Source organism: Lactuca serriola, chromosome 8 (genome assembly GCF_051521515.1).
Source record: "Lactuca serriola cultivar US96UC23 chromosome 8, Lser_US96UC23_V15, whole genome shotgun sequence".
Lineage (NCBI taxonomy): Eukaryota > Viridiplantae > Streptophyta > Magnoliopsida > Asterales > Asteraceae > Lactuca > Lactuca serriola.
The window spans coordinates 323,248,461-323,261,057 of NC_136415.1; the positions used below are offsets into that span (position 1 = coordinate 323,248,461).

The 12,597-nt window shown below is 37.3% G+C and overlaps 2 protein-coding genes across 3 annotated transcripts; one reads left to right on the plus strand and one right to left on the minus strand.

Moving 5' to 3' along the window:
- The first annotated feature begins 631 nt into the window (after nt 1-631).
- On the plus strand, nt 632-2,385 carry LOC145066094 (S-adenosyl-L-methionine-dependent methyltransferases superfamily protein). Its single transcript, XM_079013274.1, has 7 exons — nt 632-988; nt 1,083-1,237; nt 1,300-1,420; nt 1,523-1,647; nt 1,741-1,869; nt 1,953-2,117; nt 2,186-2,385. The coding sequence occupies exons 1-7, from the start codon at nt 763-765 to the stop codon at nt 2,255-2,257; spliced, it is 993 nt and encodes a 330-aa protein (XP_078869400.1). The 5' UTR covers nt 632-762; the 3' UTR covers nt 2,258-2,385.
- A 7-nt stretch (nt 2,386-2,392) lies between these two features.
- Nucleotides 2,393-6,801, minus strand: LOC145066093 (gamma-tubulin complex component 4-like). Of its 2 annotated transcripts, XM_079013273.1 has the most exons (15): nt 6,543-6,658; nt 6,254-6,450; nt 5,829-6,120; nt 5,605-5,741; nt 5,373-5,471; nt 5,182-5,284; nt 4,834-5,106; nt 4,652-4,735; nt 4,467-4,553; nt 3,901-3,956; nt 3,656-3,832; nt 3,259-3,573; nt 3,016-3,169; nt 2,796-2,918; nt 2,393-2,693 (listed from the first exon to the last, which is right to left on the minus strand). In XM_079013273.1, coding segments are annotated over exons 2-15 (1,968 nt in total). In that variant the 5' UTR covers nt 6,256-6,450; nt 6,543-6,658; the 3' UTR covers nt 2,393-2,627. The 2 variants fall into 2 exon arrangements, with proteins under 2 accessions (XP_078869399.1, XP_078869398.1); XM_079013272.1 differs by lacking the exon at nt 6,254-6,450 and having other exon boundaries at nt 6,543-6,801.
- Nucleotides 6,802-12,597: the final 5,796 nt, after the last annotated feature.

Below are 12,597 nucleotides of genomic sequence, written 5' to 3' on the forward strand. Positions count from 1 at the left end.
GGTTTTTTTAGGTTCCTTTTGTCCTTAATTATTGTATTGAACTTGTTTTCATATATTACCACTTTCATTTAATGTACTCATAATTGGATCAAGAGCAATACAGCACCCTTAATTCCCAAGGAAAATTCATCATTTACATTACCAATACTTGATAATGTGATCTTATTGACCCGTTTCCCTGTTTTGATTAATGTCATCTTATTGAAACTGTTTCTCTGTTTTGATTTTATTGGCTTGTAATTGAATGCGTAATGGATTTTATCTTATTATTATTATTTTTTTTTATCAGATTGTATCTACTTTCATGTATTTTATTAATACTCATCATATATGAATAAAAATTAGGGATAAATAGTCGATTAAAAAGAAAGTTGGGTAAATGTGATATTTTAAATATTTATGAAGGATATAGAAACTTTGCTTTATAATAAGGGTATAATACTCAATTGATAAAATATAATTATAAATTATTAAAAAAACTATTTAAACAAATATTATATTTTGAAAGTTTATTTAAGATATACATAATATTTAGATATTAAACATGGACAAATGATATTTTGTTGTTTATTTAGGGTTATTTTGTTTAGTGTATAAACAAAATAACTATCATTCAGTTGTCAAATTATATAGTATCATTCAATATTTCTTGAAATCGGTTAAAGTTATAAGGTTTATATAGAAGCGAATTGGCAGTTATCCTTGAAACAGGAGATAGTGGAAGATCGAATTGATTAACAAGCTCGCTCTAAATCATCAATCATGGAAGTTGAGTGTTTTATAGGACGCTGCTTTGTACACTCACCAGCAGCTCCTCCTATTCTGCGCCAATCACTGTTTTCCAGTTCAATTCAAAGAAACAACAAAAATGGCAGCCTCAATGTTACAGCCAAAATCTGCTTCCACGAAAATGACCCCCATGACCACCTATTCTTCAAATCCGCCATTTCTCGAGCCTCCTATCGTTTCCAAGAAGCTCTTCGACCAGGTAAAACACTCACCTCTTTTAGGCATATCATCGAACACCTTATGCTCAAAGGAAAGACCATTCTTGTTTTTCAAATTTTGATTGTATAATGCAGAGCCTCTTTTTGTCGATCCTTACGCTGGCTGCTTTGTGCCTCCTGACCTTGACCTTGAGCTCGACAAAAATTCGGATCACCATTACTGCATTGGCACTAGATTTATCGATGATAAGTTGCTTAACGCAACCAAGGGCGCTGATGGAGCTAAACAAGTAGGTACCAAGTTCGTCAAAATTCCCTAAACTTCCTGAATCATCCATCTCTGCCTCTGCAGGTTGTAATGTTCACAGATGGAATGGATACTAGGGCTTATCGCCTCAATTGGCCTTCTTCAACTGTAATCTATGATGTATCACCACAATCAGTATTCAGTAAAGCATCTCAAAAGCTCAAAGGTTCGTAATTATAAGCATCTTCCAACGTTTTAGAAGCAAAGCAGATAATATTTGATTGAATGCGCAACAATCCTTATGATGGATTTTCTTAGAAATTCATAGATGTTGGTGCTAAAATTCCAAGAAGCTGTTTGCTTCTTCATGTTCCTTTGGAGTCATCTGATATGCAACAACTTTTACGTGATAAAGGATTTAATGGTTCCAGACCAAGTATATGGGTTTTCCAGGTGAACAAACCGATCATCTTCTAACTTCTAATCCCATTATCATCATCATCATCATCATCATCTGATCTTGCCCCTTTTTACTTTTTACTATAGGGTTTTCCAGTCACAAATTTGGCTAGTTTTAAGGAGATTCTGTTTATGGTTAGTAATTTAGCCATGAAAGGATGTCTGTTGGTGGGTGAATTTCCATTGTGGTTGACTGAAAATGACAAGGTGGCAAAGGTTGGCTCATACTCTAATGATTTTTTTTTTTACTGTTTTTACTATACCTGTAATGTTCACCATTTTAATGGCTTCTTGGACAGCTAAATGTGGAGACATGGATGTATGAGGTTTTCATGAGCTATGGTTTTCGAGTGCAAATCATAGGTTATGATGATGTGGCAAGAAGCCTTGGTCGAGAACAGGTAGAAGGAATCCCCAATAATTTGCTTTTTGTTGCAGAGCACCTACGCTTTTCTGATGATGAGGTAAGAGATAATTTATGGTCCCATTTGAATGTGTGTAAGTTGTTACATGTTTATGTAAACCTTTACAGATGGAGACTTGGAGGATGCAATTTCAGAGGGTCGAGGAAGAAGGTGATGAAGAAGGATTTGAGGAGCTCTAAAGTCTAAACACATTTTGTCAATCCTTATTACACACAATCATCAATTCTCTTCTTCATTGTCATAAGACTTTGTATCATTAAAAGAAATTATCATTACATTTTAAGTGATGGCTTTTTTTTTCATGCAATGATCTCTTTGGTTTCAAATAAATATTAATGCAATCACTCATCATATAAACAACAGATTCCCAACTTTCTCTGTATGAATACACACATTTCTAATCCTCATATCAAGAAATTACAATTTACATTACATTACGTCACACCATACACTTTAATCTTAGAATCTGATAACCACAAGAACATAACGAAAAGTAAGTTTTTTTTTGCTATTTCTTACATTTAATTAACCCTAGGACAAAAATGCTGGCTACCGTTGTAGGACTGGGATAGTTTGACGTGGCCTTATCACATTCATAACTCCTTGTGCAGTTTGCTATCAACATTAATTATTACAAAGTCAGAAAAATATATAAATAAACAAATAAATAAAGAGATTTAACTCGATACATAATTTTAACGAGTATTACTGTTTTACCTCAAAGAAGGAATTGAAGTTTAGTCGCAAAAGGAAACGCCTAAGAAAAGGGGCCCGCTGACTTCCCGCAAGCCTGCTACTTCGCAATATTGTGTACAATGAATTCGACTTCTTGTTAAATTCCTGTACTTCCCAAAAAAAAAATGTTAAAACTAATATTGATGTCAAAAGACGTAAATACCCTCATCATACATACAGAAAGACGAAAGCAAAAAATGACCTCGGTTATACGTTCGAGTTCAATGGTGCTTGCATTGGTTTCCTGGTTTTCAATCTTCCAGCAAAACTGCAAGCAAAGCTTCATGATTCCATCCAATATTCTTGACACTGAGCCAATATCCAAGAAGGATTGTGATATCAAAGCTGATAAGTATCTACAAAATACCAATTTAATTTAAACAATAAGATAAAAGCAAAAACATACTCTATTTTTATAAAAGAAATATATATATAGGTAGCTCACTCTTGATGAAAGTCCACAAGCTGAGCGAAATCACGTGACTCATCTATATGGGTTTGTAATACGTTCCATTGAGATTCTATGACATCAACTTGGATATAAAACTGAAGATTTCTAATCAAGAATGCCATATGTTCTCTAACACGCCACATAGGCCTAAAGCATTGTCTTCTTTGTTGTGATGTTGATGTTGATGTTGAACCATTTACACGTTTGGAAAAATTAGAGTGGTCTTGCTGCATTACTGATTCCCATGACTTCTCTAACTCCATCTGTGTCCTCTTTAACCGCAGTAAATACTGAAAAATCCTGCGATACCTGTTTACATTTTATAGATAAGGATTGTGATTTGAGTTTGGGATTGAGCATAAGGTGTTTGATAAAATGTCAGAAAGAAAACCTGGAGAGAACTTGTTGTGTGAAGAACAATTGTAAGGGCCAATCAATGGAATATTCTAGGGCTATACCATCCCACCCATCAAGTGACATCTCCATTGAAGTATCAGATAACAAACTTGAATCACCATCAACATATTTTGACTTGGATACATCTCCTTTTGTCCCAATCCCAGGCATCCTGGAAGTAGTTTATAAATATCTAATTATTCAAGTTACAATTCTGAAATAGAAAATGCATTATTTTACCTTAGTGTTACTCTTGAAAAATACTTATCATCATCACTAATAGTCTTTGTTACTGCCTGCATTACAAATATGTGAATCTTCATTTCAATCCATTTAAAATGAAATAAATTGGTTCTACTGCATCCAATTTTTTGAAGGGTAAATTACACGAATGATCCCTATGGTTTAGGGTAACTTGCGCGTTTGGTCCCTAACTTATTTTTCTAACTCGGAAGGTCCCTACTGTTTGTTTTTGTTACACGCTTGGTCCCTGTCTTACATAAAAAGTCTATTTTTCCCTTGATTTTTTAATTTATTTAAATAAACACACCCTCCATCTCATCCTCTCTCCTTACCTTACCTACTCTATCATTTTTCTCTATTTAAATAATTGTCTTTTTACGTAAGATAGGGACCAAACGCGTAACAAAAACAAACAATAGGGACCAAATGTGTAGCAATAACAAACAGTAGGGACCTTCCGAGTTAAAAAAATAAGTTAGGGACCAAACGTGCAAATTACCCCAAACCATAGGGACCATTCGTGTAATTTACTCTTTTTTGAGTTTTAAAAAAAAAAAAAATACCAGTCTGAATGGAACCAGAAGATCAGCTTCAGCAGTTGATTGTCGAGGTGGTAAACGCATCAACTGACGACTCTCCTCAAGAAAACTCTATTTTATACACAGTGAAAATCTTATTAAATTCACATTAAATAATATATATAACAAAATACAAATAAAAAGACGAAAATGGTCATTCATTGAATTACCTGGAAGAAATCGCCTTTTGCAAGAAGAAAGTAGTCTTTGATGGCTTTCAAATGTCCATTTAGATCAGCACGTACAACCACAAGCTGCACATATTACACATTAATTAATGTTCCAAGATATTAATCAGATCATAGAGACAAGATAAAAAGTAAAAAAAAAAAAATATAGTAAACATTTCTACCTGCCAAAGATGACTTGCTGCAATAGCTCTGATTGAATCAACAGAACCCTCAAATGATCTTTTGTGAAACTCAGATGATTCCTTAAGATTTTGAAGCATGGATTCAATCTTATCAGATTCAGATTGTGGCAAAAGTTCATCTCCCATTAATTTTGTATGTTTTGCATCTACAGAACGAAATGCAGAACTTGGATTACGAAGAACCCTAATTGCTTTTCCAGCAAATAGAATGGATTCTGCCACGTGTAATGGAATATATTCTGGCAACATATCCTGGAACAAACTTTTATGAAAATTAGCAGTTTTGAATAAAACATAAAAAAAAGAAGAAATTTAGTTATTAAGTACCGAGGAAATATGAAATCCCAAATGCCAATCACTTAAAGTTCCATCATTAACTGACATACGTGTTAACTTCTCAGTTATGTTCATATCTGAGTTTCCTTCTTTCCTAAAAACATTAAAATCAAAATCATCATTTAGACAGCTGTCAACAAACAGTATTGTATCACAAAAAGAACATTTAGAAAAAGTATTACTCAGAGATGAAAAATTCTCCATATTGATCGTGAAGAATCCCATACACCATCCAGGAAGCAAGTTGATTGTACATGACCTGATGTCCATGCCAAAGAAGTCTGTTCACAATACAAAGTTTAATAGTTTGTTATTTTTTATATTCTTTTTGATAAAAATATATATATATATATATATATATATATATATATATATATATATATATATATATATATATATATATATATATAATACCTCTGAATGCATGTTTGTAACTCTGGGACCCCACAGTGGCATCGTTTATGTAGAAGATTAAGAAGCTTCCCTCCACAAATGCCATCACGCTCAATCTCTAGAATCAGTTCATATAGAGGTGGCAAAAGAACAAAAAACTAAAAAAAAAAAAAAACTTGAATCATTAAGAGCTAAAAGAACATGAAAAAACAAAACAGTAATACAATGAGAGGAAAATACTGCACCTTGTTCAGGCCTTGAGTAACTGTAGCTAAGATGGGTAGATGATCTGAAAGTAACTTCTGCTCCATATGCAAAATGGCAGATCTGTAAACTGAAAGAATTTCTGTAATGCCATTGGCAATGGCCCTTCTATAAACACTCTGATTTTCCATCTTCTCTTTTGGAAAGACAGAAGTGTATGGCATAGGAGACTCATTCCCGGACCTTATCCAGCTTAAATTTCGTGACTTTGTGGCAAATCGATCAAGTTCACGATAGTAAAACCCTAAAGCAATCGTCTTCTCAATAATATCCCTGTGATTCATAACCATAACCACATGTTTAGAAGTTGATACTGACTGAAAGAGTTGCCAGAAATGTCAAAGATGTTAGGATATGAGATCAACCATTGTGCAATTATGATTATGAATACCGAGTTTATACGTACATTTACACAAATCTAGCAAGGACTTCAAGTTTTGTGCCTAAACTCGAAGTTGATTTATTAGTATGGATTATCCTAAAACAATTTCGTGCAACCCAAGGGAAGTGTCGATCAAATCCTCTCATCATCCAAGTTATTCGATTATCACAGCCCCAGACTCTAGCATATTCGACCAGCCAAGCGATAACTTAACTCGTACTCTTAAAAAAAGATTGAAATTCAAAAACCCTAGTGATTTGGGGAAATTTAAAGATTGAACAAAAAAGAAAAAACAGCAGATGATGAGAAATACCTTTCGCTGGGCTCGACAAAAGATATGTCGGAAGCAAGCTTGAAGGTACATTGATTGGAGATGGGGTCGTCGGGAGACAAACCAACGGATAACTGCCGATCTCTCTCGTCGACAATTAGGTCTCCTGTGTAGCCTAACAGTGACAGTAGGAGTTCGTGTAGCATCGCAATCACCAACTTGAAAGACGCACAAGAATTTGGGTGGGATCACAGAAAGAAAGATGGTCTTTGCGCTTCTCGTCTTTCAAATATCAAACTTGCAAACAAAAAACGTTCTTAGGCAAGGTTTTTTTCTTGAAAAAAAAAAAATTCTTTCACTTGAACACCATTAATTTTAGACCGTTAACTTATTATAAAATGAACATTTAGTGCTTTGATTCTATTTTTGTTAAAATATTATTAGTTTATAGGGCATATAAGGACCGAGCATATACGGGCAAGTGATGTGGCCATCTCGTGTGGGGTAGCTTAAGCACAGTACGTCTGGGTCTAATGTTGCTTGGAGCATAACAAAGACAAATATGGTGGTCTCTCTCTCATCCTAATACGATCGGCACTAGCCGGGCATGGGCACCAATCATACCTCAAAATATGCAAGTCTTATTGCTATGTATGAAGCTACCCCATACACACAAAAACACTAGTCGGGCATGGGCATCTTTTGTGCTTTGAAGATAGCTTCATATATGCCATGATGATACTGAATGTCTGACAATACTTCACGATAATGATTGTGTATTCCCGGTCGTTAGTTTTAGATTCGTGAGCAGGGATCAGATCAAGAGGCTAGTTTTAGATCCGTGAGTATGGATCGGGTAAAGAGATAAAACTTGTTATTAGTCCGGGAGTATGGATTAAGACTGAGTTAATTGTCCTTAGTCCGGGAGTATGGATTGGGCACAGTTATTGATCCGGGAGTATGGATCAGATCAGGATTAAGGTATAGTTAATTATCCATATTTCGGGAGTATGGATTGTGTACAAATATTGATCCAGGAGTATGGATCAGATCAGGAGGTTAGTTTTAGATCTGTGAGTGTGGATCAGGTAGTTTTAGATCCGTGAGTATGGATCAGGTAGTTTTAGATCCGTGAGTATGGATCAGGTAAAAATGTTAGTTTTAGATCCATGAGTATGGATCGGGTGAAGAGGATAGTTCTAGATCAGTGAGTATGGATCAGGTAAAGAGGAAAATTTTAGATATGAGAGTTTAGATCGTGTCGTTGTGAGGATCGATGGGGTGGGATAAGGGTTGCCTTTATATGGTGAAATTGTACAAGTTTGAATGTTCTATATATATAAATATATGATATAACATTGTGGGATGAAAACCCTATATGCTCACCAGGCTCCCAAGTCTGATCCACTCAGTTTTCTTTGTATCACAGGTATCAATACGAAGACATATTTCACTGAGAGATTAAAGGAGATGTAAATCACTAGTGTAAATAAATGTATGTTCTGTTTATGCTTATGTATCAGTATCGGAACATGACATCCCGAGATTTAGTTATATAATGAAAATACTTTTCTTTAAGAAATGTTTTGATAAATTCTTATCATATTTTGTTTTGGGAATAAATTCCGCAACCGTTTTCTTTGAAAGATTACTCTGATTTTTAAAAACAAAGCATAAACAAATCGGTCTTTTCTGGCCGTGAAATTGAGGATGTCACAGACCCACTCAGTTTATTTGTATCACATGTGTCGATATGAAGCTACATTACACTGAGAGATTAAAGGAGATGTAAATCACTAGTGTAAATGAATGTAAGGTCTTTTTATACTTATGTTTCTGTATTCATGATGACATCCCAAAGTTTTAATATAAACAAAATACATTTCTTCGGAAATGCTTTGATAATATATTTATCATGTTTTCTGGGAACAAATTCCGCAATATTATTCTTTAAAATGAATACTCTGATTTTCAAATAAGCATAAATAAAATTTTTAAAATGACCGTAAATTTGGGGATGTCACAGTATTTCTATAAAGAAGCTAGCAGACATCTACATTTGGGAGGTTGTGACACGACAAGGGGTGACGGTTTCGGTTGTTTCAGATAGGGATGTTTGGTTTACTTCCAGGTTTTGGAAGAGATTTCATGAGGAGTTGGGTACTCGTCTGAATTTTAGCAAGACTTTCCGCCCATAGACTGATGGTGTAACGACCCAATTTTCAAGACCAAAAATTTCTTTTTAATTAACCGACTCATAAAAATATTCATAAGAAAATACTGTGAAATCACAACATCTCATAAAACAATGTATCATGTCTGAAAACTCAAGTCATAAAATAAGAACATGTCAGAGTACAATCCCTGAATATCCATAGTGCGGAAAACAATGAGTGTGCGTATGATGTGTCGCTATCGTGCCAACTCCTTCCCTTTCGCTAAAGAGGTACCTGAAACCAAAACTGTAAAATGTAAGCACGAAGCTTAGTGAGTTCCCTCATCGTATCGCATACCATACAATCACATAACATACACATACTGTCAGGCATATGAGGGTGCCCAACCTACCCCTTCGGTCCTCTCGGCCGGATGCTGCCTAGCATACCTGGGTGCTGGCCTCCCCTTCGGTCCTCTCGACTGGATACTGCCCAACATATCTGGGTGCTGGCCTCCCTAGCGGTCCTCTCGACCGGATACTGCCTAGCATACCTGGGTGCTGGCCTCCCCTTCGGTCCTCTCGACCGGATGTTGGGACTATTTCACCCCTCTACTACTACCACATAGCATGAAACACATAATCATATTCTATCTAGTATGACTGGGTATAACCACCCCCTTTGGCTCTGTCGACCGGTAACCTTGGGGACTATCTTCCTTACTGTTACTAGCATCTAATATCATATCATACTAGCTCATAACATATCAGGTAGTAGCAAACCTAGATGAGTATCACAAAGACAATCATCTAACATACAACTCCTATTGGTGGGCCGGCATTGTGGTCGTAGACCCTCCACTACTGGAAGGTAACTCACCTCGAATGAGTAGCTGCTGATAATCTGTGCGGGAAACCTCTGTCTGCTGCTGCTCCGGAAATCCTCTGGTTGTAATCCCCACAAAACACTCAGTCAGAATCTGATATCTACTCTTAGGGTAAAATGACTATTTTACCCCCAACCAAGTCCAGGTCAAAATCAACTTCCAGTTGACCCGACTCGCCGAGTTGGGCCGTCAACTCATCGAGTCCCTAACCCTTTATCCCTCCTTGTCCACGACTCGACTCGTCGAGTTTAGCAACAACTCGACGAGTTCCTCCTCTACATGAACACCGAATGAAACCTTCATCCGACTCGCTGAGTTGTATGAACAACTCGTCGAGTTCACCTTCATCTGATGAACAAGTTTTGTCCTTGACTCGCCGAGTTGTATGAACAACTCGTCGAGTTCATCTTCAACCATAAGGAGATTGCCTTGGACTCGCCGAGTCTGTTCTAGCACTCGTCGAGTCCCATGAACTCCAGGTCTAAGGCTAAGTCCAATACGTTGGGTCCTTCCTTCGGACCTTCTACAACCCTTCTAACACCCAACTGAGTTCTTTTGACCCTCAAAAGATATGGGACTTTATGCCTTGGACTCGTCGAGTCCCAAGAATGGACTCGCCGAGTCTATAACATCCATGCCCTATTTCCTCGATTTCTAATGTACAACCTTTGACCAAATGATATATCCAAGCTCCTAAGCTCGATCTAGCACGTAAAGTTTCGAACTTTACGTGCATGCATGGGATTTTTTAGCCTAAAAGGCTCTAAAATGGCTCTTATGTTGCATGGGACCTTCATTGGGTGCAAAAGCAACCCAAATCTGCCTTGTGACTCCTCCTAAGACTTAGATTCAAAGTCTTGACCCCCAACCATGTTTGAAATCATGGTTGGCCACCTCATATGGCTTTAAAAGCCCTAAATCTTCCCCAAAAGGGATCTAACAAATGAACAAGCAAGGTGCAAACTTTATACCTTTCAAAGACTGAAAATGATGCACCAAACTCGAATCCTTCAGTCTCCTCTTGATCCTTCTATGCTCTTCCTTCTTCTTTGTGAACAAAACTACCAAAATCACCACAAAAGCCTTAGATCTTGCACCAAAACACTTAGGGTTTGCTATGGAGGGTTTCTGGGAGCAATAGGGACGAGTGGTGGCTGAAAGAGATGATTAAATAGGGTGCAAACCCTCATACTAGGGTTTTGTCCAGTCAGAGCCTACTCGTCGAGTCCGGGACCCGACTTGACGAGTCTGTCACTTAAATCCCGTGTCCCATCCCGCTTCTACTCGGCGAGTTGGTCCTTCAACTCGCCGAGTCCAAGGCCAAAAATGCAAAATACTTAAATAAATTACATACCAAGAACCAGGTGCTACAGATGGTCTGAGTGAGTGGACTATCCAGGCATTGGAGGACATGCTTCGGGCATGTATACTGGATTTTGGCGAGAGTTGGGATATGTATCTCCCTTTAGCGGAGTTTTTGTACAACAACGGTTATCACGCTAGCATTGATCAACCTCCTTCTGAGATGCTCTATGGGAGGAAGTTTAGGACCCCGATATGTTGGGATGAGGTCAGTCAGCGGGTTATGGGGAGTTCGGAGGTGGTATTCAAGACGACACAATTGATTCAGCAGGTTCGCAACATACTTCAGATAATGCAGAGTTGACAGAAGAGCTATGCCAATAGGCGCCGGTTAGACTTAGAGTTCCAAGTTGGGGACATGGTACTCCTGAAGGTGTCACCTATGAAAGGTGTCATTCGATTCAGGAAGCAAGGTAAGCTAGGCCCTAGGTATATTGGTCCTTTGAGGTTTTTAGCCTGGGTGGGCAAGGTTGCGTATAATTTGGATCTACTCAAGGAACTCAGTCAAATTCACTGCACATTTCATGTCTCTCAGTTGTGGAAATTCTTAGTTGTTGATTCCGTAGTAGTTCCATTGGATTGTCTGAATTATATAAAGAGACCGGTGGCGATCCTTGACAGGAGGATGAAGATCTCTGCGAAACAAGGTTGTGGATCTCGTAAAGGTGTAGTGGCAACACCGAAAGGGTTCAAAGTGGATGTGGGATCCTGAGGATGAGATGAGGGAGCATTATCCCGAGTTATTTTCGGCAACGAACTTCGAGGAAGAAGTCTAATTCAAGTGGGGGAGAATTGTAACACTTGATTTCCAGGTATTTTACATTTTGACTCTTTGTATGAGAATTGTTTGCAAATTGGTCACAAATGGCATCTAAATAAAAGTGGGGGCTGCATGAGTACGTTGGGCGTACATGGTCAGGGGTCGTTGAGTTTTGGGCATATTTTGGTCCCATGAATGAGTTCTTGTGCGTAAGTGTTACTCTAGAAGTTTTGAGTTGCTCCTTTTGATGTTTATGAGGTTCATAGTTCATTAAGTTGGCATCTTGATGGTTGTAAATCAACCATGCATGAGTTAATCAGCATTTGATGAAAGTAGAATGTTAAGTCTAGGGTTTGAGTCTCTTTGAGCCATGCAAAGGCATCAAGTTGGTGACTTTATCGTTTAAGACATTCCCTAATAGCTATATCTGCAAAATGTGTTAGGTTTTCTACGCATCAAATACACTCTAAACTAGGTAGCGGAAAAATCGAAACTACGATATATCGTAGACAATAGAAACCATAGCTTTACACATGATAGGTGATGATCAATCAAACACAATTAATAACTAAACTAATAAAATCCAAAATCACACACATAAAATCGAGTTTCATCTACTCCAAACGAAAGCAGTAGGTTTTAACACCCAAATTCAAAAAGTAAAAATACAAATAAAAACAATTGGAATGCTAATATTGACCAAAACAAGAAGCTGAATGATTCCAATCATGAATTAGCTTTTGAATTCTTCATATCTTCACTCCATATCAACTTAACAGCTCTTTGGCCGCCTTCGAGAACCTCAAAACGGAGTAGAAGAATCGTCGAGGAAGAAAGACATTGATCTGAGCGATGATGAAGAAGCGAAGGAAAGATATGGACTTCGGCGGTAGGATGGTTAGATCCTTGAGGAAGTCATAGAGTTTTCCTTTG